Source organism: Hemitrygon akajei, chromosome 7 (genome assembly GCF_048418815.1).
Source record: "Hemitrygon akajei chromosome 7, sHemAka1.3, whole genome shotgun sequence".
NCBI lineage: Eukaryota > Metazoa > Chordata > Chondrichthyes > Myliobatiformes > Dasyatidae > Hemitrygon > Hemitrygon akajei.
This window is the reverse complement of record NC_133130.1, coordinates 14,404,576-14,427,239: the sequence shown is the minus strand read 5'-3', so window position 1 is coordinate 14,427,239 and position 22,664 is coordinate 14,404,576. Positions and strand designations below refer to the sequence as shown.

General features: G+C 43.4%; 1 protein-coding gene across 3 annotated transcripts in view; it reads right to left on the bottom strand.

Annotated features, from left to right (window-relative positions):
* col12a1a (collagen, type XII, alpha 1a) overlaps nucleotides 1–22,664 on the bottom strand; it is a 367,155-nt gene that overhangs the window by 165,404 nt on the left and 179,087 nt on the right. For all 3 annotated transcript variants that reach the window (XM_073050421.1, XM_073050420.1, XM_073050422.1), the window contains 3 exons: nucleotides 13,064–13,193; nucleotides 5,440–5,582; nucleotides 4,074–4,203 (listed from right to left, as the gene is read on the bottom strand). In XM_073050421.1, the coding sequence (XP_072906522.1) occupies nucleotides 4,074–4,203; nucleotides 5,440–5,582; nucleotides 13,064–13,193 (403 nt within the window). The remainder of the gene's footprint in view (nucleotides 1–4,073; nucleotides 4,204–5,439; nucleotides 5,583–13,063; nucleotides 13,194–22,664) is intronic.

Below are 22,664 nucleotides of genomic sequence, written 5' to 3'. Positions count from 1 at the left end.
CTACTTTGATAATAAACGTACTTTGAATCTTTTATTTGTTCTGTTGGTCACTGGGCAGAAGTAGAAACGTACTGTCTTTATTGAAAGTGAAGGGAGGAATGGGGAAATTGTACACTCTGTGCCTATTTTATTTAGATGCCTCCTGTGCGTAACAAAGTGGCCACTCAGTGCATTGCTGTAAGCTCATGGTCTTCTGCTGCTGTAGCCCATCCACTTCAAAGTTCGATGTGATGTGTATTCAGAGATGCTCCTCTGCACACCGCTGTGGTAATGCGTGGTTGTTTGAGTTACTCTCACCTTCCTGTCAACTTCAATCAGACTGGCCATTCTCCTCTGACCTCTCTCATTAACAAGGCATTTTTTCCCACTTAATAGCCACTCACTGGCTATTTTTCTTTCTGTTTTTCACTATATTTTATATAAACTCCAGAGACTGTTTTGTGTAAAAATCCCAGGAGATCAATAGTTTCTGAGATACTCAAACTACCCCATCTGGCACCAACAATCGTTCCATGGCTAAAGACACATAGACCACATTTCTTCCCCATTGTAATGTTTGGTCTGAACAACAAGTGAATCTTTTAAAACTCTTAGCAAGTAGAACAAAGAACATAGAACAGTACAGAACCGTTTGGCCTGCATTGTTATGCTGATCTATATAAAGCTACTCTATAATTAATCAGACCCTTCCCCTGCCACATAGCTCACAGCCTCACCTTTTTTTCTTTTACCCATGTGCCTATCTGAGTCTCTTAAATGTCTCTAACGTCCCAAATCTACATAATTAGAGGGTGAGAGGTGAGTTGATAGAAGTGTACAAGATGATACCACAGATCTTCAACTTTAAAATCTCTCCCCCATAGGTCCTTTCAGTCATCATTGGATATGGTGGATAACCAACCAAAAGATGATAAGAGGCATAGATAGATTGGACAGTCAGAGACTTTTTCCAAGAGTACAAATGAGGGAGCATAATTTTAAGGTGATTGGAGGAGAGTATAGGAGGGACATCAGAGGTAAGTTCTTTTTTAAACAGAGAGTGGTGGATGTATGGTAGAGGTACCTGCATTAGGGACATTTAAGAAACTGTTAGATAGGAATATGGATGAGTTGAAATGGAGGGTTATATGAGGGGGAAGGGTTAGATTGATGTTAGAGTAGGTTAAAAGGTTGGCACAACATTGTGGGCCAAATGGCCTGTATTGTGCTGTATTGGTTCGATGTTCAATGTGTTCAGCTGTACCATGACCCCCAGCAACCACCACTCCCTGTCAAGAAAACTACCTGTGTCATCTCCCCTAAACTTTCCTCCACTCACCTCAAACAATGTCCTCTGGGTTCGGCCAGTGCCGCCCTGGGAAAAAGTTGTTGGCTCTCCTTTCCAAAAATGACTTAGAAAAATAGAGGGCTATGGGTAACCCTGGGTAATTTCTAAGGGAAGGACAGGTTTGGCACAGCTTTGTGGGCCGAAGGGCCTGGATTGTGCTGTAGGCTTTCTATCTTTCTATGACTCCCATAATCTTATATATTGCTGTCAAGTTGCCTCTCCCCCTTCACTCCAAAGAGAATATCCCTTGCTTGAATTAGAATTACTTTCAGTTGAAAAGTTTCACCTGGTTCCTAAACACAAAGATATTCTAAAGATCTCAAGCAACACACACACAAAACTCTGTTGGAACTCAGCAGGTCAGGCAGAATTTATGAAGGGAAATAAACAGTCAACATTTTTGGCCACCCTTCATCAGGACTGGAAAGGAAGAGGGCAAAAGCCAGAATAAGAAGTTGAGGGGAGGGAGAGGACATTGTTGCCCAGTCAGCTTGTTCGATCTACCCATCTTTAGTTGATAGCCCTCGAAACATCTCCTATCTACTTAGTTCCATACACCCAACCTAAAGGCATGAACATCGATTTCTCGAACTTCTGATAAATTATCATTTGCTTTCCCATCTCTCTTTTTCCATACCCCATTCTGGTTCCCTCTCGCACCTTCTCTTCTCCTCTCCTGCCCACCACCTCTGCCTGGTGCCCCTCTTTATTCTCCCATGGTCCACTCTCCTCTCCAATTAGATACCTTCTTCTTCAGCCCTTTACCTCTTCCACCTATCAGCATCTAGCTTCTTGCTTCATCACCCGTCTCCTAACCACCTCCCTTCCCCCTCACCTGGGTCTCACCTATCACCTGCCAGTTTGTACTCCTTCCCCTCCCCGACACATTCTTATTCTGGCTTCTGCACCCTTCCTTTCCAGTCCTGATGATGGGTCTTGGTCCAAATCATCAACTGTTTACTCTCCTCCATAGATGCTGCCTGGCTTGCTGAGTCCCTCCAGCATGTTGAGTGTGTGTTTCTCCTGAATCATACCTGGATATACTGGTCATTAATGTCTTTTTTTCTCTCCAGGATTTGTGAATCAGGATCGGTCTTTTATAAAAGGGCGGTGCAAGAACAGTCTTTCAATGTATGAGAGGAATCGAGGCTGTAATCTAGTCAGCCGTGATTCTATTAAATCTGGCACCAAACTGGTGGGGGAGAAGGTGCAGATGTACTTGTATACATCTATAATATGCCTCCATCTTCTCCTCACCAAGCGAGGATTCACTCCTTTCTAATGATTACACTGGGAGAAATGAAAACATGAAAATAATAGATGCAATATTGCAGGAATGTGCTAACTTATTTTGTTATGTCACCAGACGCTGGCAAGTTTCTACAGATGGACTGTGGGGAGCACTTTGACTCGTTGCATCACTGTCTGGTATGGAGGGGCCACCGCACAGGGCTGGGAAAAGCTGCAGAGGGTTGTAAACTCAGCCTGATCCGTCATGGTCACTAGTCTCCCCACTAGTGAGTACATCGTTAATAGGTGATGCTTCAAAAAGGCGACATCCATCATTAAGGACCCCTATCACCCAGGACATGCCCTTTTCAGTGCTACCATCAGGGAGGAGGTACAGGAGCCTGAAGACCCACGTTTAATGTTTCTGGAACAGCTTGTTCCCCTCTGCCATTCAATTTCTGAATGGACAATGAACCCATGAACACTTCCTCACTATTTTTTTTCTCTCTTTGCGCGCTATTTATTTGCTTTCTCTATATCTTATTGTAATTTATAGCAATATTTTAAGATTCCATATTGAGGATTGCTTATTGTCACTCTTCAGTACACAAAAGTAAAAGAGAACAAAACGATTGTAACCCCGGATCCCGATGCAGCACAAAGAAAAACACAAAAAATATATAAATTTATTTATTGAGTGGTGGTGGGGTGAGTTAATGGGTGGGGGTGTTGATCAGTCTGATAGCTTAGGGAAAGTAACTGTTTTTGAGTCTAGTGGTCCTGGCATAGATGCTACGCAGCCTCCTCCCTGATGGGAGTTGGGCAAACAGCCCATGAGCAGGGTGGGTGGGATCCTTCATGATGTTACTGGCCCTTTTCTGGCACCTTTCTGTAAACATCTCTATGTCCTTAAAGGCAGGTAGACTGGTACTTTACATATTCTACCGTCCTGCTGCTGTAAAACAACAGATCTTGTGATACAAATCAAAAGTCTTAGGCACTCACACACATATATATATAAAAATTCATGATCTATGTGAGTGATGATAAACTTGTTTCTGATATGGGTCTGTTGTGGACTGAGAGTGGGATGGGGGCAGGGAGAGGGGAATCATAGTTTGGAAAAGGGAAGGGAGAGGGGAGGAAGCAGAAAGCATCAGAAAGACATTCTGTAATAATCAATAAACCAATTATTTGGAATCAAGTGACCTTGCCTAGAGTCCCAGGGATGGGAGAGTCTACACCAGCACCACCTCCTGCCCGTGGCACTGCTCTGCCACCTGTCCCACACTCCTTCTGTGGTGCTCCATCCTCACTATTCCCAATATCCTCTGCTCCCATCAGATTCACAAACGCCACATTGACAAATACAGTACTGTGCAGGTCTGCGGCACCCGAGCTATAGATAGAGTTTTGCACAGTACTGCATGTCAGTAATAATAAACCAGATTCCTGATGTTTGCACGTTAGTGCAGACCCGCACACTCACACATTCTATCACTGGTACTCAACCTACATGTTCGGCCGTCGCTGGTAAGCTGGCCTCCTTCCCCGTCGGCGTACAGGGCCACCACGTTCACGGAGTATGGCGTGTCTGGCTGCAGGCGTTCCAGAAGCACGTTGTTGGCATTCCCTGGTACCACCATCTGCTCGACAGAAAAACGCATCCACGTCAGCACGTTCAAGATATTTTTTTGATTCCGAGATACAGTGCGGAACAGGTCTTCCCAGCCTTCCGAGCCATTCTGGCCACTAACCCCTAGCCAAATCACAGGACAATTTGCAATCACCGTTTAACCCACTAACCAATACGTCTTGGGACTGTGAAGAAAACCGGAACACTCAACAGAAGCCAACGTGCACACAGTAAAGAATGTATGAACTTGCTTACAGAGGATGCCGGAATTGAACTACGAACTCCAGTCCCCCAAGCTCTAACAGCGTCACAGTAACCGCTACACTACTATGGTATATGGTACCCTTTTTTTGTTGGCCAGCCTGTGGTTGAAACTTCAATTTACTGCTTGCAATTTACAGTAAAAACTGAAGACTACTTCCTGCTTGAATTAATATCTGCTATATTTAAATAACTCCAGAGTGCTCTCCAACAGGCTTTTTCCCTCCATTACCTGTACAGTGCTGAACTGACCTGCTATGTTCCTTCACTCAGCAGCTATGGAGGGGAATAAACAGACGACGTTTTGGGTTGAGACCCTTCATCAGGATGGAAAGGGGGAAGAAGCCAGAGTAAGAAGGGGGGAGGGGAAGGAGTACAAGCTAGCAGGTGATGGGTGAGACCAGGTGAGGGGGAAGGTGGGTGGCAGGGCAATGGAGTGAGAAGCTGAGAGGCGAGAGATGGAAAAAAATAATGGCTGTAGAAGAGGGAATCTGATAGAAGAGGAGAGTAGACCATGGGAAAAAGAGGAGGAGGAGAGTCAACTGAGAGAGGTGACGGGCAGGTGAGGAAAAGGGGTGAGAGAAGAGCCAGTGGATGACAGATACTATGTTTTAACCTCAAGAGATTCTGCAATGCCAGAAATCCAGAACAACATACAAAATGCAGAAGGAACTCAGCAGGTCAGGCAGCATCTACAGAAATGAATAAACCTTCGATGTTTGGCCAAAATCCTCCAACAGGACTGGAAAGTGAGGGGGGGGGGGGGAGAGTTCTTTACCTTTCCTTTCTAGTCTTGAAGGATCTCAGCCCAAAACGTCAACTGTTTATTAAATTCCATAGATATTGCCTGACCTGCTGAGTTCCTCCAGATGTTATGTTTTGTGTAGATGGGCTTTAGTTAGCCAAAGCTTTCCATAAGGCTACAAGATAATCAGTTGGAAGTTTTTATTACAGGACTGATATAGGCTGGAGTACAGTGACTTACGTATTGTGAGGGTCGAGTCCCAGTCAGAGGTGCGTAAACCACCCTATACTGCTGGACGGGACCTGGAGCGCTGGTCCAGCGGACGTTCAGGCTGTTCGGTGATGGGTTGTAGACTTGAACGTTACCGGGTGACCCACGGATTACTGAGCATAGAACACAAGGAGAGACTCCATTACGTTCTCAGGGAAAGCAGCAGATTCAGAGTGACAGATGTAACAAAGCCAGCATTCACACTCCCCATCCCAACAAAACCTTCCGAATACAACGCTTGGTGTAGAGTTAATTGACGCATCAGATTGAAGAATATTTGGAGGATAAATCAATTCAGCAAAAGTGTTATATGGTAGGGTAAGATAAGATAAAAAAATTTTGGTTATATGTCACAGGTACATCAAAACATGTAGAGAAACATGCAATTTGCATCAACAACCAACATAGATGAGGATGTGCTGAGGGCAGCCCATAATTGTCTCACTATTCCTGGGCTAGCTTCGCAGGCCCACATGATAGTAGCTGTAGGTAATTTTTTTTTGGGACATGGGAGGAAACTGGAGCACCCAGATGAAATCCACATGGTCACGGGGAGAATGTACAAACTCGTTACAGATAGCATCAGGAACTGAACCCAGGTCAATGATACTGCTGAAGGTTACACTGCTATGCCAGCTCAGAGATCTCGACACCCAAGAACTTGAAATTCAGCACTCTCTCCACTTCTGAGCCCTTTATGAGGATTGGCTTACGTTCCCTTGTCCTGCCATTTCTGAAAATCTGCTCTTTGGTCCTACTGATATTGATTGCAAGGTTATTACTGCAACATCACTCAACTAGCTAACACATCTCACTCCTGTACATCCTCTCATTTCCATCTGAGATTCTGCCAACAACGGTTGTATCATCAGCAAATTTGTAGATGGCATTTCAGCTGTGCTTAGCCACACAGTCATGGGTGTAGACAGAGTAGAGCAGTGGGCTAAGCACACACCCCTGAGGTGCACCAGTACTGATCATCAGCAAGGAGAAGATATTATTACCAATCTGCACAGACCGTGGTCTTCCAGTTAGGAAGTCGAGGATCCAGTTGCAGAGGGTGGTACAGAGGCTCAAGTTCTGTAGCTTATCGATGAAGACTGTAGGATTGATGGTGTTAAATGCTGAGCTACAGTCAACTAACAGCATCCTGACACTGGTGTTTGTATTGGTTAAGGGCGAAAGGTGAAAAGTTTAAAGGGAGCACAAGGGGAAATTTCTTCACTCAGAGGGTCATGAGAGTGTAAAACGATTTGCCAGCACAAAAGGAGCATGCGAGCTTGATGTCATCATTTCAGAGAAGTTTGGATAGGTACTTGGATGGTAGTATTGTGGAGGGCAGGTCGATGGGAGTAGGCAGTTTAAAGGGTTTGGCATGGACTAGATGGACAAAGGGTATGTTCCTGTGCTGTATTTTTCTATGATCTAAGAACAGAATGTAAAACAAAGAGTTAAGGTTGCAGAGAAAGTGCAGTGCAGGCAGACAATAAGGTCAGAATGTTAAAATTTTGTTTTATTCAACTAGGAGACAGTCCAAGACTCTGATAACAATGGGATAGAAGATGTCCTTCAGCCAGGTGGTATGTGCTTTCAGGCTTTTGTATCTTCTGCCTGATGGGAACCTCTTTTGGGGCAGGCAGGACCTGAACAAAAAGGACCGGTTGCACTTGAATCCGAGGGGGACCAACATCCTGGCAGGGAGGTTTGCTAAGGCTACTGGGGAGAGTTTAAACTAGAATTGTTGAGGGGTGGGAACCAAACTGAAGAGCCAGAGGAAGGGGCGGTTGGCTCACAAATAGAGAAAGCTTGGAGACAGAGTGAGAGGGAGGATAGGCAGGTGATAGAGAAAGGATACGCTTAGAGCAATGGTTTGAGGTGTGTCTATTTTAATGCAAGAAGCATCATGAACAAACCAGATGAGCCTAGAGCATGGATCAGACTTGGAGCTATTTGGTTGTGGCTATTACAGAGACTTGGATGGCTCAGGGACAGGAATGCTTACTTAGTGTGCCAGGCTTTAGATGTTTCAGCAAGGACAGGGAGGGAGGCAAAAGAGGTGGGGGCATGGCACTGTTGATCAGAGATAGTATCACGGCTGCAGAAAAGGAGGAAGTCTTAGAGGGATTGTCTCTCTGGGTGGAAATTTGAAACAGGAGGAGTCAATAACTCTACTGGGTGTTTTTTATAGACCACCTAATAGTGCGTGGCCAAGTGGTTAAGGCATTGGACTAGCGATCTGATGGTCGTGAGTTCGAACCCCAGCCGAAGCAGTGTGTTGTGTCCTTGAGCAAGGGAATTAACCACACATTGCTCCAGTCCACCCAGCTGAAAATGGGTACCAGCAAAATGCTGGGGATTAACCTCACGATAGACTGGTGTCCTAACCAGGGGAAAGTCTCGTACTCTCAGTCGCTTCATGCCACGGAAACCAGCATAAGCACTAGCCTGATGAGCCTATAAGGCTCGGGACAGACTTTAACAATAGTATCAGGGACATCGAGGAGCAGATAGGGAGACAGAATTTGGAAAGGTGTAATAATAACAGGGTTGTTATGGGAGATTTTAATTTCCCCAATATTGATTGGCATCTCCCTAGGGCAAGGGGTTTAGATAGGGTGGAGTTAGGTGTGTTCAGGAAGGTTTCCTGACACAATATGTACATAAGCCTGCAAGAGGAGAAGCTATACTTGATCTGGTATTAGGAAATGAACCTGGTCAGGTGTCAGCTCTCACAGTGGGAGAGCATTTTGGATAGTGATCACAATTCTATCTCCTTTACTTGGAAAGGGATAGAAACAAGCAAGTTAGGAAAGCGTTTAATTGGTGTATGGGGAAAAATGAAGCTATCAGGCTGGAACTTGGAAGCATAAATTGGGAACAGATGTTCTCAGGGAAATGTATGGCAGAAATGTGGCAAATGTTCAGGGGATATTTGCGTGGAGTTCTCCGTAGGTACATTCAAATGAGGTGGAAATGATGGTAGGATACAGAAACTGTGGTGTACAAAGGCTGTTGTAAATCTAGTCAAGAAGAAAAGAAAAGCTTACAGAAAGTTGAAAAAACTACGTAAATCTTATAATCTATAAGATTATAAGGCTAGCAGGAAGGAGCTTAAGAATGAAATTAGGAGAGCCAGATGAGGCTATGAGAAGGCCTTGGCGAGCAGGATTAAAGAAAACCCCAAGACATTCTACAAGTATGTAAACAGCAAGAGGACAATACCTGAGAGAATAAGACCAATCAAGTGTGACAGTGGAAAAGTGTGTATGGAACCAGAGGAGATAGCAGAGGTACTTAATGAATACTTTGCTTCAATATTCACTACAGAAAAGGATCTTGGTGATTGTAGGGATTACTTACAGTGGATTGAAAAGCTTGAGCATATAGACATAAAGAAAGAGGATGTGCTGGAATTTTTGGAAAACATCAAGTTGGTTAAGTCTCCGGGATCGGACGAGACATAGAGATGTACCCCAGACTACTGTGGAAGATGAGGGAGGAGATTACTGAGCCTCTGGCAATGATCTTTGCCTCATCAATGGGGAAGAAAGAGGTTCCGGAGGATTGGAGGTTTAGCAGATTTTATTCCCTTATTCAAGAAAGGGAGTAGGATAGCCCAGGAAATTATAGACCAGTGAGTCTTCAGTGGTTGGTATGTTGATGGAAAAGATCTCAAGAGGCAAGATTTATGAACATTTGGTTCATAGTGGTAGGTCAAATATAATGGCAGAATATAGTATTAATGGTAAGACTCTTGGTAATGTGGAGGATCAGAGAGATCTTGGAGTCCAAGTTCATAGGACACTCAAAGCTGCTACGCAGGTTGACTCTGTGGTTAAGAAGGCGTATGGTGCATTGGCCTTCATCGACCTTGGGATTGAATTTAAGAGCCAAGAGGTAATGTTGCAGCTATATAAGACCCAGGCCAGACCCCACTTTGAGTACTGAACTCAGTTCTGGTCACCTCACTACAGGAAGGATGTGGAAACCATAGAAAGGGTGCAGAGGAGATTTACAAGGATGTTGCCTGGATTGGGGAGCGTGCCTTATGAAAACAGGTTGAGTGAACTTGGCCTTTTGTCCTTGAAGTGACGAAGGATGAGCGGTGATCTGATAGAGGTGTATATGATAATGTGAGGCATTGATAGTGTGGATAGTCAGAGGCTTTTTCCTAGGGCTGAAATGGCTAACACGAGAGGACACAGTTTTAAGGTGCTTGGGAATAGGTACAGAGGAAATGTCAGGGGTAAGTATTTTACTCAGAGAGTGGTGAGTGCGTGGAATGGGCTGCCAGCGACAGTGGTGGAGGTGGATAGGATAGGGTTTATTGAGAGATTCCTGGATAGGTACAAGGAGCATAGAAAAATAGAGTGCTATGGGTAACCCTAGGTAATGTCAACAATAAGTACATGTTCGGCACAGTATTATGGGCCAAGGGCCTGTATTGTGCTGTAGGGTTTCTATGTTTCTATAATGGGATGGGGTTAAAAAAGATAATGTTGGGAGTGGGTAGGGTCCTTGATTATGCATCAAAGTTTAATGTAAATTTCATATCAGGATACATATATAACCATAAAATATAGGAAAAGAAGTAGACCATTCAGCCCATCAAATCTGCTCCACCATTCGATCATGGCTGATCCAATTCTTCCAGTCGTCACCACTCCCCTGCTTTCACCCCATACCCTTTGATGTCCTGGCTAATCAAGAACCTATCTAACTCTGCCTTAAATGCACCCAATGACTTGGCCTCCACAGCTGCTTGTGGCAACAAATTCCACAGATTTACCACCCTCTGACTAAAGTAGTTTCTCTGTATCTCTGGTCTAAAAGGACATCCTTCAATCCTAAAGTTGGGACCTCTTGTCCTAGACTCACCTAAACATGGGAAATATCTTTGCCATATCTAATCTGTTCAGGTCTTTTAACATTTGGAGTGTTTCTATGAGAACCCCCTCATTCTCCTGAACTCCAGGAAATACAACCCAAGAGTTGCCAGGTATTCCTCATATGGTAACTTAACCCTTTCATTCCTGGAATCATTCTCATGAATCTTCTGAACCCTCTCCAATGCCAGTATATCCTTCCTAAAGTAAGGAGCCCACAATACTACACACAATACTCCAAGTGTGGTCTCACAAGTGCCCTATAGAGCCTCAACATTACATCCCTGCCCTTATATTCTATACCTCTGAAAATGAATGCCAACATTCTTCACCGCCAACTCTACCTGGTGGTTAACATTTTGGGTATCCTGCACAAGGACTCCCAAGTCCCTTTGCATCTCTGCATATTGAATTCTCTTCCCATCTAAATAATAGTCTGCCCATTTATTTCTTCCACCAAAATGCATGACCATACACTTTCCAACATTGTATTTCATTTGCCACTTCTTTGCCCATTCCCCTAAGATACCTGAGTCTCTCTGCAGGCTCTCTGTTCCCTCAACACTATTCGCTCCTCCACCTGTCTTTGTATCATCGGCAAATTTAGTCACAAATCCATTAATCCCATCGTCCAATCATTGACATGCATTGTAAAAAGCAGCGGTCCCAACACCGACCCCTGTGGAACTCCACTGGTAACCAGCAGCCAGCCAGAATGGGATCCCTTTATTCCCACTCTCTGTTCCACCCATGCTCGTAACTCCCCTGTAATTCCATAGGCTCTTATCTTGCTAAGTGGCCTCCTGTGTGGCACTTTGTCAAAGGCCTTCTGAAAATCCAAGTTCACCACATCTGCTGCATCTCCTTTGTCTACCCTGCTTGTAACTTCCTCAAAAATTTGCAGTAGGTTTGTCAGGCAGTATCTTCCTGTCAGGAAATCATGTTGGTTTTGGCCTATCTTGTCATGTGCCTCCAGGTACTCTGTAATCTCATCCCTAACAATTGATTGCAACAACTTCTTAACCACCGATGTCAGGATAACTGGTCTATAGTTTCCTTTCTGCTGCCTTCCACACTTCTTAAATAGCAGAGTAATATTTGCAATTCTCCTGTCATCCAGTACAATGCTAGAATCTATCAATTCTTGGAATATCATTGTTAATGCCTCCACAATCTCTCCAGCTACTTCCTTCAGAACCCAAGAGTGCATTCCATCAGGTGCAGGAGATTTATCCACCCTTAGACCATTAAGCTTCCTGAGCACCTTCTCATTCAGTTCCTCTGCCATCTCTGCATCTCTCATTACAGTATCTCCAGCAGCATTTTATATCGGTCCTATATCTGCCCTCAACTCTCTTTTACCCTTTATATACTTAAAAAAGATTTTAGTATCTTCTTTGATATTAGTCACCAGTTTCTTTTCATAATTCATCTTTTCCTTCTTAATGACCTTCTTAGTTTCCTTCTGCAAGTTTTTAAAAGCTTCCCAATCCCCTATCTTCCCACCAGCTTTGGCTTCCTTGTATGCCCTCTCTTTTGCTTTTACTTTGGGCTCTGACTTCACTTGTCAGCCATGGTAGTGTCCTTCTTCCATTCAAAAATTTCTTCTTATTTGGAATATATCTGTTTTGCACTTTCCTCATTTCTCACAGAAGCTCCAGCGATTGCTGCTCTGCTGTCCTTCCTGCTAGTGTCTCTTTCCAGTCAACCTTGGCCAGTTCTCCTCTCATGCCATTGTAATTTCTTTTATTCCACTGAAATACTGACACATTGGAATTTAGTTTCTCCTTCTCAAATTTCAAAGTGAACTTGATCATACTGTGATCACTGTTCCTTAAGGGTTCCTTAACCTTAAGCTCTCTTATCACCTCCAGATCATTGCACCACAGCCAATCCCTAGTGGGATCAACAACAAGCTGTTCTAAAAAGCCATCCCTTAGGCATTCTATAAATTCTCTCTCTTGAGGTCTGGTACTGGCCTGGTTTTCCCAATTCATTTTCATGTTAAAATCCAAAATCCCCAATGGTTATCATGTCATTGCCCTTCTGACACGCCTTTTCTATCTCCTACTGTAACTTATAATCCACATCCTGGATGCTGTTTAGTGGCCTGTATACAGTTGACATTAGGGTCCTTTTACCCTGCCATTTCTTAATTCAACCCATAGAGACCCTACACCTTCCGATCCTATGTCATCCCTTTCTAATGATTTAATATTATTTCTTATACACAAGGCTACACCAACCCCTCTGTCTACTAACCTATCTTTCCGATACACCGTATATCCTTTGATGACATTCAACTCCCAAAGGGAGCCATCCTTTAGCCAAGTTTCAGAGATGGCCACAACGTCATACTTGCCAATTTGTCACTGAATTTCAAGATCATCACCACATTTCAAGATGTCACCATATGCTACTCTGAGATTCATTTTCTTGTGGGCATTCACAGTAGAACGCAGTATCATAGAATCAATGAAAAACTACACACAAAGACTGACAAGCAACCAGTGTGCAAGAGAAGACAAACTGTGCAAATACAAAAAAAATGATAATAATAGCAACAAATAAATGATTAAATAACCTGCTGGCTGCTTTACCATGTAGATGAGAAGTTGAGACAGAGTTCTTTGGATTAAAACAGCTTTGATTCTTATGGAGCTAATTAAGACTGTATAATTTAAATGCTCTTCTTACTGAGGACTTACATGTTCTCCCACTGCTGGACTTTGGAGCCCCATCACCTTCCCGGTACATGGGGACCACTGAAATATCGTAAGGCGTATCAGGATGCAGACTCTTGAGGATTGTATGGTGTGTGTTTCCTGAGACTATGACCTGTCAATAAAAATCCAAAACATCTCATTAACTGGCAATCCTTTGAGATGGATTACAATATCACACTGGTAAAGATACTGGTTCAATAATCTGATGGCCTGGACTGAGAATCTACTCGAACACAAGTTCAAATACCACAATGAATTATTTCACAACCACTTAAAACTAAAATCTGGTGGGCTGCTGGAGACCAGAGGTTGGCATTGGGACTTCAACTTTTCACAGTGTATGTCAATGACTTGGATGGTAGAATTGATGGCTTTATAACCAGGTTTGTGGACAATACCAAGTTAAGCAGAAGGACAGGTAGTTTTGAGGAAGAAGGGAATCTGTAGAAGGACCTAGACAGATTAGGAGAATGGGCAAAGAAATGGAAGATGGAGTATAGTGTGGGGAAGGAATAAAGGCATAGGGTATTTTCTAAACAGGGAGGAAATTCAGAAATCAGAAGTGCAAAGGGACTTGGGAGTCCTTGTGTAAGATTCCTGAAAGGTTTACTTTACAGATTGAGTTGGTGGTGAGGAAAGCAAATGCAAAATTGTTAATCATTTCGAGCTGGCTAAAATATAAAAGGAAGAATGCAATGTTGAGACTTTATAAAGCTGAGAGTTGGTCAGACTGCACTTGGAGTACCGTGAGCAGTTTTGGGCCCCTTATCTGAGAAAAGGTGTGCTAGAATTAGAGAGGGTACAGAGGAGGATCACAAGAATGATTCTGGGAATTAAGGGATAATATACGAGGAGCATTAAATGGGCCTGTACTTGCTGGAGTTTAGAAGAATGAAGGGGGGTCTCATTAAAACCTATCAAGTAATGAAAAGTCTAGACAGAGTGGATGTGGAAAGGATGTTCCCTATTATGGGGGTGATGCACCATCAATAACTGTCAGAGACGTGAGTCAAGGTAGACTTTTATTGGCTGGAAGAAAGCACCGTCAGCAGCAAGAGCCCACCAAACAACATCCTGGAGACTGAGGGAGGAGCAGTGCCTCCAATCATCTTTATGCAGGGGTCTGTGGGAGGAGCCACAGGAGCAGTCAGTGGGGGGGGCATGTCCAGACAGGTATATGTAGTTCACCACAGGGGGAGTCTAGGACTAGAGGGCATAGCCTCAGAACACTGGAGGAGTATGGTGAATCTATGAAATACATTGTGGAGGCCATCATTGAGTATACTTAAAATTATATGATTATCTGTTATTTGTGAAGTGGGGTGCTGTGCGCAATCATCATTGATTGAAAACGGACGTGGGAGCACAAAGGAACATCAAGAAATCTCCAGGAAGACCTTCTTTGTTGCTGCTGCTGCTGTGAGGTCCGGGACTCTGCTGGGAAGAACAGGCCCCCGGTCCTCGGGGTCGCATTGCCGATGGCCGTTGGCGGGGCCGTCCTAATATGCTTGGCAGAGGATGGTGCTCAGAGAAGCTGTGCTGGAGGGGATGGTCGTCGGCTCGGAGTCCGCTGCGGTCAGGTCGCTTTCAGTGTGTGCTGCGTCTGCGAGGCTGGGTTCGACGGAGCTTCAATTGTGTGCTGCGTCTGCCAGGCTGAGTCGGGCAGTACCGTGGAAGTCCATAGCGGGGGGGATTCCCTTCTGCCGCCGGCATGGGATGGCGAGTCTGTCGGGACCCTGGGGACTTGTGGAAACTGTGTGGTGATTTCTTTTCAACTTATAGTCCTTTAACATCTTTGGACTATTTTTATTGTGCCCATGGTCTGTTTTTTATCAATTATGCTATTGTTTGCACTGTTGTAACTACATGTTGTAACTATGTGGTTTTGTGCAGGTCTTGTAGCTTTAGTTTTCGGTCTTGTTTTGTCTGGTGGATTTGGTGCTCCTTTCCGGGGAACACGCTAAGATGGTAGCGCGATATTAATACACAGCAGCGTCTCCGGACTCTGGATTGGGGATTGCCAAACGTTATGTGGATTTTCTGGTGTAGTCTGTTTTGCATGTTGTCTCATTTTTTAACTGCATTGCATTTATGGTTTCTAAGTGACAATAAACTGAATCTGAATCTGAATAAGGTTCTTGATTAGTAAGGGCATCAAATATTATAGGGAGTAGGCAAGAGAATGTGTTTCAGAGGGATAACAAATTAGCTATGATAGAATGGTGGACCAGACTCAATGGGCCAAATGGCTTAATTCTGCTCTTATGTCTTAAGGTCTTATGGTGTAAAAATGGAAATTAGAAGGTTGTTTATTCCTAAATCTTTTTTTGATATTATTGACTCTAAAATATCCTCGTATGTGTGGCAGAATAAAAATCCTAGATTAAGTAAAAAATATTTACAGAAGCCTAAGAAGGAGGGTGGTTTGGCTTTGTCAAACCTGAGATTTTACTATTGTGCAGTTAATATTCGATATTTAATATTTTGGACACAAGAATCGATTATAGCATCTTGTCCACAATGGGTAAATTTGGAATGTAAATCTGTACAAGACTTTTCATTGTTTTCAATTTTAGGATTTTCACTTCCTTTTGCTTTATCTAAATTGAATAAACAAATAACTAATCCTATAGTTAAACATATGTTACGAATATGGTTTCAATTTCGTAAATTCTTTGGCTCGAATAAATTTATCTTATCAAGCCCTATTATATCTAACTTTTTTTTTGGCCCTCTTTTATGGATCAAGTCTTTGTATTATGGAAAACAAAAGGTATAACATGTTTTCGTGATCTATTTTTAGACAACAGTTTTATGTCCTTTGAACAGCTATCTAATAAATATAATTTGCCTAAAACTCATTTTTTAGATACTTGCAAGTTAGAAATTTCCTGAATAATATGTTACAGTCTTTTCCGAAATTATGTCCAATTAACATTACGGAAAAAAATTTAGCTCTGAATCCTTGCCAGAAGGGTTTAGTAGCCATCATTTATAATATGATTTGAAAATACAGCCAGAAGTATCAGAAAAAAGTTAAGAAGGAATGGGAAAAAGAACTTCATTGTCTTATACCCACTGAGCAGGGGGAGAAAATTTTACAATTAGTTAATTCTTCTTCTATTTGTGCTAAACATGCCCTAATACAATTTAAGGTTGTACATAGGGGTCACATGTCCAAGGATAAACTTGCTCGACTTTATTCTTATGTTAATCCAACCTGTGACAGATGTCATTCTGAAGTTGCTTCATTGACCCACATGTTTTGGTCTTGCCCCTGCTTGCAAAATTATTGGAAAGATATTTTCAGTACTATTTCAACAGTTCTGAATATCAAATTGCAACCGCATCCTATTACCGCAATTTTTGGTTTACCAATGGTGGATAATAGTTGTTTATCCCCCTCAGCCCGGCAGGTGATTGCATGTGTTATATTAATAGCTAGAAGATCTATCCTATTGAACTGGAAAGAAACTAATCCTCCAACTATATTTCAGTGGTTTCCTCAAACTATTTCTTGCTTGAGTTTAGAAAAAATTAGAAGTGTTGTTTTTGACCCTTCAGTTAAATTTGAAGAAACTTGGAGACCATTTATTCAACATTTTCATATGAGCTAAACCTTACTTTTATTATCCTTAATTATTTGGATGGAGGTACGGAGTTATTGAGGCTACTGTGTATATTTGACATAATACAATGGCCCACGTTGGTTAGGTTTTTTTTTCTTATTTACTCCACTCTTCGTAATTACTATGAGTTTGGGAGGTTATTATATATGGATTATCATCTATTTGTATTTATACTTTAACCTATTAATTATGTACTCTCAAACTCTCTGTATTCATGTTTAAAATTAATAAAAAGATTTAAAAAGAAAGAAAAAGAAGGTTGTGTCAGTAAAGTTGATTATGTTAGTGTCATATTATCATCAGGTACCCCAGACAACTCACTAAAGTGTGTTTGGAAAGAACCCCATCATGTAATAGTAGTAGTGTGGTCACTCAAGTCAAGTATGACATTCACCTGAGGGGTTGTCTATGAGGGGTCCTCAGTTGTCTGTAGAAGCTGATCCGAGATCCACATATTCTGCTGCAATGTGGGCACGAGTAAGTGGTGGCTATGGTTAGTGGTCGGGCCTTTTGGTTGTTCAGTCTCTCCCTTTGCAGCTGCTGCTTGTTTTCTGCAGTGAAGCGGAAGTCACTCTCATGCAACGCAGCTCCAAATTGAACAGATTTCCTCCAGGCGTATCTATTGAGTGCAATGTCTTCCCAGTTTTTACAAGTCCTGTTGAATTTCTTCAGGCTGATTTTGATGTTTTCTTTGAGCCACTTCTTTTCTGCTGTAGAGTCTGAATGACCTTTCTTCAACTGGGAGTGAAGGATTTGTTTAGCGAGATGTGCGTTAAGCATCCGGCTGAAATGACCTCTCCATCGACGTTGGTGTTGCTTTATCATGGTGGAGATGCTTTTCATGTTGGTCTCATCCGGTATGCTGGTGTTAGTGCATCTCTCCTTCCAGCTGATCTTCAAAGTCTTTCATAAGATTCTTTGGTGTTATTTTTCTGGGGCTTTTAGGTGTCTGTTGTAGGTGGTCCATGATTCAGTTCCATACAGTAACACAGGAAGAATGGCTGCTCTATAGACCAAAAGGTTTGCTTATACCTGTTGGGTCACAGTCTTCAGATGTAACTCCTGTCATCTTGTTTGATTCTTAATTATTCTCTAAGGTAGCTTAGCAACCAGCTCCATTGTTCAGAATCAAAATTAAATATCAGCCTCTCCAGTGATAGGTGCAGTGCCACGTGGAAAGCAAGCCTTTCTGATAGAAAAGAGCTTTCAAATAAAGTAAACAGGTTGAGCAAGTGAGCAAGGTGGCAGATCGAATGCAGTTGGGAACATGAAAGGGCCTGCATTCAACATTCAGGAGGTTCAGGATTATTTCATGTAATTTCCAGTACACAAGAGTGAAGGAGAACGAAATAATTGTTACTCCAGATCTGATGCAGCACAAAAAAACACAATAAGATAAAAACACAATAAAAAAAATTCTATCAATGTAACTACATAAGGTAGCTAAAATACATAGACTGACTATATATCCATAAATTGACGCTAGGCTCAGGGATGTCTGTACATAAGGTGACTGACAGGAAATGATGAAATAGTAGTGGCTGGGGGTGTGGAGGGGTGCGTTACTGGCTGGAGGTGTTGATCAGCCGTACTTCTTGAGGAAAGTAATTGGCTTTAGGTTTGATGGTCCTGCTGTGGATGCTACGTAACTTCCTCTCTGATGGGAATGGGACAAAACATCCAAAACGTGCATAGGATCCTTCATGTCATCACTGGCCCCTCTCCAGCAGCTTACATTTGTCCTTGATGCTGTGGAGGCTGGTGCCAGTGATGCATTGCGCATATTGAAAGAAGGAAGAATTGTGAGACAAAGTTAAACGTGGATATATTGAGAGATTATACTGCACTAGTTCATGTGAAACAGATGTCCAGCAATTGGATTGCATCGATTTTGGTAGATTAAATCATGGCTTTATATGGCCATCAAACAGTTGAAGCTGTTCCACACATCTCTGAATCCTTTGCTCGGTAACATTCAGAGAAGGCATTGGTCCTTAAAAGGACATTATCCACAGCAACAACAAACACACTGGCTGCCATGGCAACAAAGGCCGCAGGATGTATAGATCCCACATTCACCCAGTCGGTCACACAAGCCCTAGCCGATGAAATTCACTCAGCCACTTTATTGGATACCTCCGTTGGTTGCATTTGACACCAATGGCACATCACACTGCATGTTTCGATATTTTAATGTGCACACTGAAAGACTGAAACATGGCTTTTACCCCCACGGATGGGTGAAATGAGCACCAGAAGTCATAGGTTAAGGGTGAAAGATGAAATATTTAAGGGGAACTTGGGAGGGGGGGTGAATTTTTCACTCAAAGGCTGGTGCGAGTGTGGAACGAGCCACCAGCAGAAGTGGTGGACGCGGGGTTGACTGCACCCTTTAAGAGAAGCTTGGATAGGTACATGGATGGGAGGGATATGGAGGGCTATGGTGCAGGTGTGGGTCAGAAAAGTAATAATTTCGAACTGACTGGATGGATCAAAAAGCTATAAGGGTCTACAACTCTAAGACCAGACATGCAAAGCATGCATTCTTCCACTTCGCCACATCCCTGTCCTTTGATTTAGATACTGCACAGTAGTGTAGTGGTTAGCACAGTGCCTTACAGAACCAGAGACCAGGTTCATTTCCCACCACTATCTGTAAGGAGTTTGTACGCTCTCCCCATGACTGCGTGGGTTTCTCCGGCTGGTCTGGCTTCCTCCCACAGTCCAAAGACATACCAGTTGGTGGGTTAATTGGTCTTTGTAAATTGTCCCGTGATTAGGCCAGGATTAAATCGGGGGGGGGGGGGGGTAACCGCTGGGTGGTGCAGCTTGAAGGGCCAGAAGGACCTAACCCACACTGCTTCTCAATAAATAAGTCAATTCAATCTTTTACCTATTTGTGTGTTGTAAGCCCACTGTGGCCCCTTCCACCCTCATCACTAACCTTTCCTTTTGCAACACCCAGGGAAGGGCTTCACTGCCAATGTCATGGTCTTTCTGTAGGAGCAGTGGTCAGAGGTAACGGGTGCTTTGGAATGTGAGCTGGGTCTTTAGTTTGGTGTGAGATGGACAGAGAACCAGTTGTAAGATACGACCCGGTGGAGGCATCGTGAGTCGACGGCGAAATCGACTGAGGAGCGGTGAATTGAGCTCCAACCGGTGTACATTGGACTGTTTAACTATAATGGGCCCTTTTTCTTTACTAACCCTTTAGCGAAGATTCATAAATATAATTCCTCTAATCGGATGCAGTGCACCATCTGTTGTTCCATGACTTGTAACAGGGTTGCAAATTACACGGCATCCACACAAACCAGGGTTTGGGGTGGGAGAGCCGTCTCACTCTCGTCGGTTTGACGGGACTGGAGTCTTCCCCAGGCTTGTGCAGCCAAGGAAAGCAGCAGGGTTTCACTTCCAGACAACACAAAAGGATTTTGTTACTGTTTATTTAGAGATCCAGCAGAATAACAGGCCCTTCCGGCCCAGTGAGCCTGTGCTGCCCAATTACACCCTTGTGACCAATTAACCGACCAATCCTGCATGTCTTTGGAATGTGCGAGGAAGACCATGTGGTCGCGGGGAAACCCCACAATCTCCTCACAGACTGCAGCAGGAATTGAACCTGGGTCACTGGTGCTGTAATAGCGTTATGTTAACCGTAACGCTACTTTGCCACCCGTAGCTTCTTTCGTACAAGACAGTAAGTTTCTTCGACCTTACTTCTGTGAATCAAAACTTGCGGGGCATAATTCATCTTGAATGTTTTCTGCATCACATTAGCATTAATTACCCGGGGAAGCCCATGCTGTCGGAGTAATGATGACTTAATTCACTTATGCCGCGGGCAGTAGTGAGCTATTTCTCATTGCCTACTGGTTTATTTCTTTGCAGCTCTCAATTATTGGCACAAGGGTAGGCTTAAGTCACAGGTAGAAACCTCAACCGCAATTTCTATTCAGCTGATATTAGATATTCTTGCTCCAACCCAATTGTTTTTTTTAAATTAACACAGTGTTGTTGGTGATGCGCCTTCAATCAACTTAACGCTGAGTTTTAAGTTCCCTCCTAAACCCTGATGGAAACACACACAGAACGCTGGAGCAACTGAGCAACTTGGGCTTCTCTGCAGGGGAAGACACAGTCAATGTCTTGGGCGGTCGAGACTCTTCATCAGGACCAGAAAGGGAGCAGAAGCCTGAATGAGAAGGCTGGGGGAGGGGTAGGAGGGCAGTAGGTGAAGTCAGGTTGGTGGGGGAGGGGTATGACGCAAGAAGCTGGGAGGTGATAAGTGGAAACGGTAAAAGGCTGAAGAAAAAGGAATCTGATTGGAGCAGAGAATGGATCATGAGAGAAAGGAAAGGAGGAAGGGTACCAGGGGGAGGTGACAGGCATCTGGTTAGAAGAGAAGAGGTAAAAGTCGAGGCAGGGTGGGAAATGGAAGAAAAGGAAAGGGGAAGGGGGAAAAATACTAAGAAATCGATATTCATGCCATCAGGTTGAAGGCTACCCAGACGGAATATGAAGTGTTGCTCATCCAAGTAGCCTTATCATGGCTGCAGAAGACACCATGGACTGACATGTCTGAATGGGAATGGAGATTGGAATTAAAATGGTTGGCTGGCCACCAGGAAATCCTGCTGGTTGCAGACAGAGCGAAAATCCCCTAATCTACATCAGGTCTCACCAATGTAGAGGAGGTTGCATCGGAAGCACTGGATATAGAAGGTGACCCCCAACAGTCTCACAGTGAAGTTTTGCCTCACTCAGAAAGACTTGAATAGAGGTGAGGGAGGAGGTGAATGGGCAAGTGTAGGACTTCTTCGACCTGCCGGGATAAGAGGTAGGTGGGAGATTAGTGGGGAAGGATGAGTGGACAAGAGAATCACAGACAGAGCAATCCCTGTGGAAAGTGGAGAGAGTGGAAGGGAGGTAAAACTTCCCTGTTTCTATACATTTTCCTTCCGCTTCAGGGCAACCCCTAAAAATGACCACTTTCCCACATTTTAATCGCCTCCCCAAAGCTCTTTAAGTATCTCCACACCGACAGGGTGCTGGAATTCTATTCTTTGGGGTATAAAAGAATGGGGGTGATGTCAAAAAAAAACATGAGATCCTCAGGGACACAGGAGAGTAGATGTTGTGATCTGTCCACTAGTGAGAGGGTCTCAAACAAGGAGACACAGCTGTAGGGACTGTCCTTTTAAAAATGAAGTGTGTAGGGGCATCTCAGGAAGTCTCTACCCCAGAGGTTGGGGGGTATTTAATGAGGAGGTAGAAACATCTTTGAAAGATCTGGAAATGGATAATTTCACTCAGCTTCACTTGCCCCATCATTGGGGTGTCCCTGCAGCCTGCAAACTCCCTTTCAAAGAATCTTCATCTCATATTCTCGATATTTATTGCTTACTCATTTATTATTATTATTTCTTTCTTTCTGTGTGTGTGTGTTTGCACACTGGTTGAACACCCAGTTTAGTGTGATCTTTCACTGATTCTATTCTGGATTTATTGAGTATGCCTGCAAAAAATCAATCTCAGGGTTGTATAAGGTGATATATGCGTACTTTGATAATAAATTTACTTTGAACATGTTTTTGTAGGGTAACTATAGTGAAGGCTAGTACGTGATAAATAGGGAGTGGATAGAACTAGTAAGTAGTCCTGATGAAGGGTTTTGGCACGGAATGTCAACTGTTTACTCTTTTCCATAGATGCTGCCTGGCCTGCTGAGTTCCTCCAGCAGTCCGTTTGTGTTCCTCCGGATTTCCAACATCTGCAGAACCTTGTGTTCAATAAATGGGAATGTGGATTTTGGAACTGCGGTCGAAGGCTAGAAGTGGAGAAATGGAATGCAGCAGCAACCGTTCCCAAGAGCACAGAACATTGAACACTACAATACAGTACAGGCCCCTCTGCCAGCAGTGCTGTGCCAAACTTTTAACCTAATCTAACCC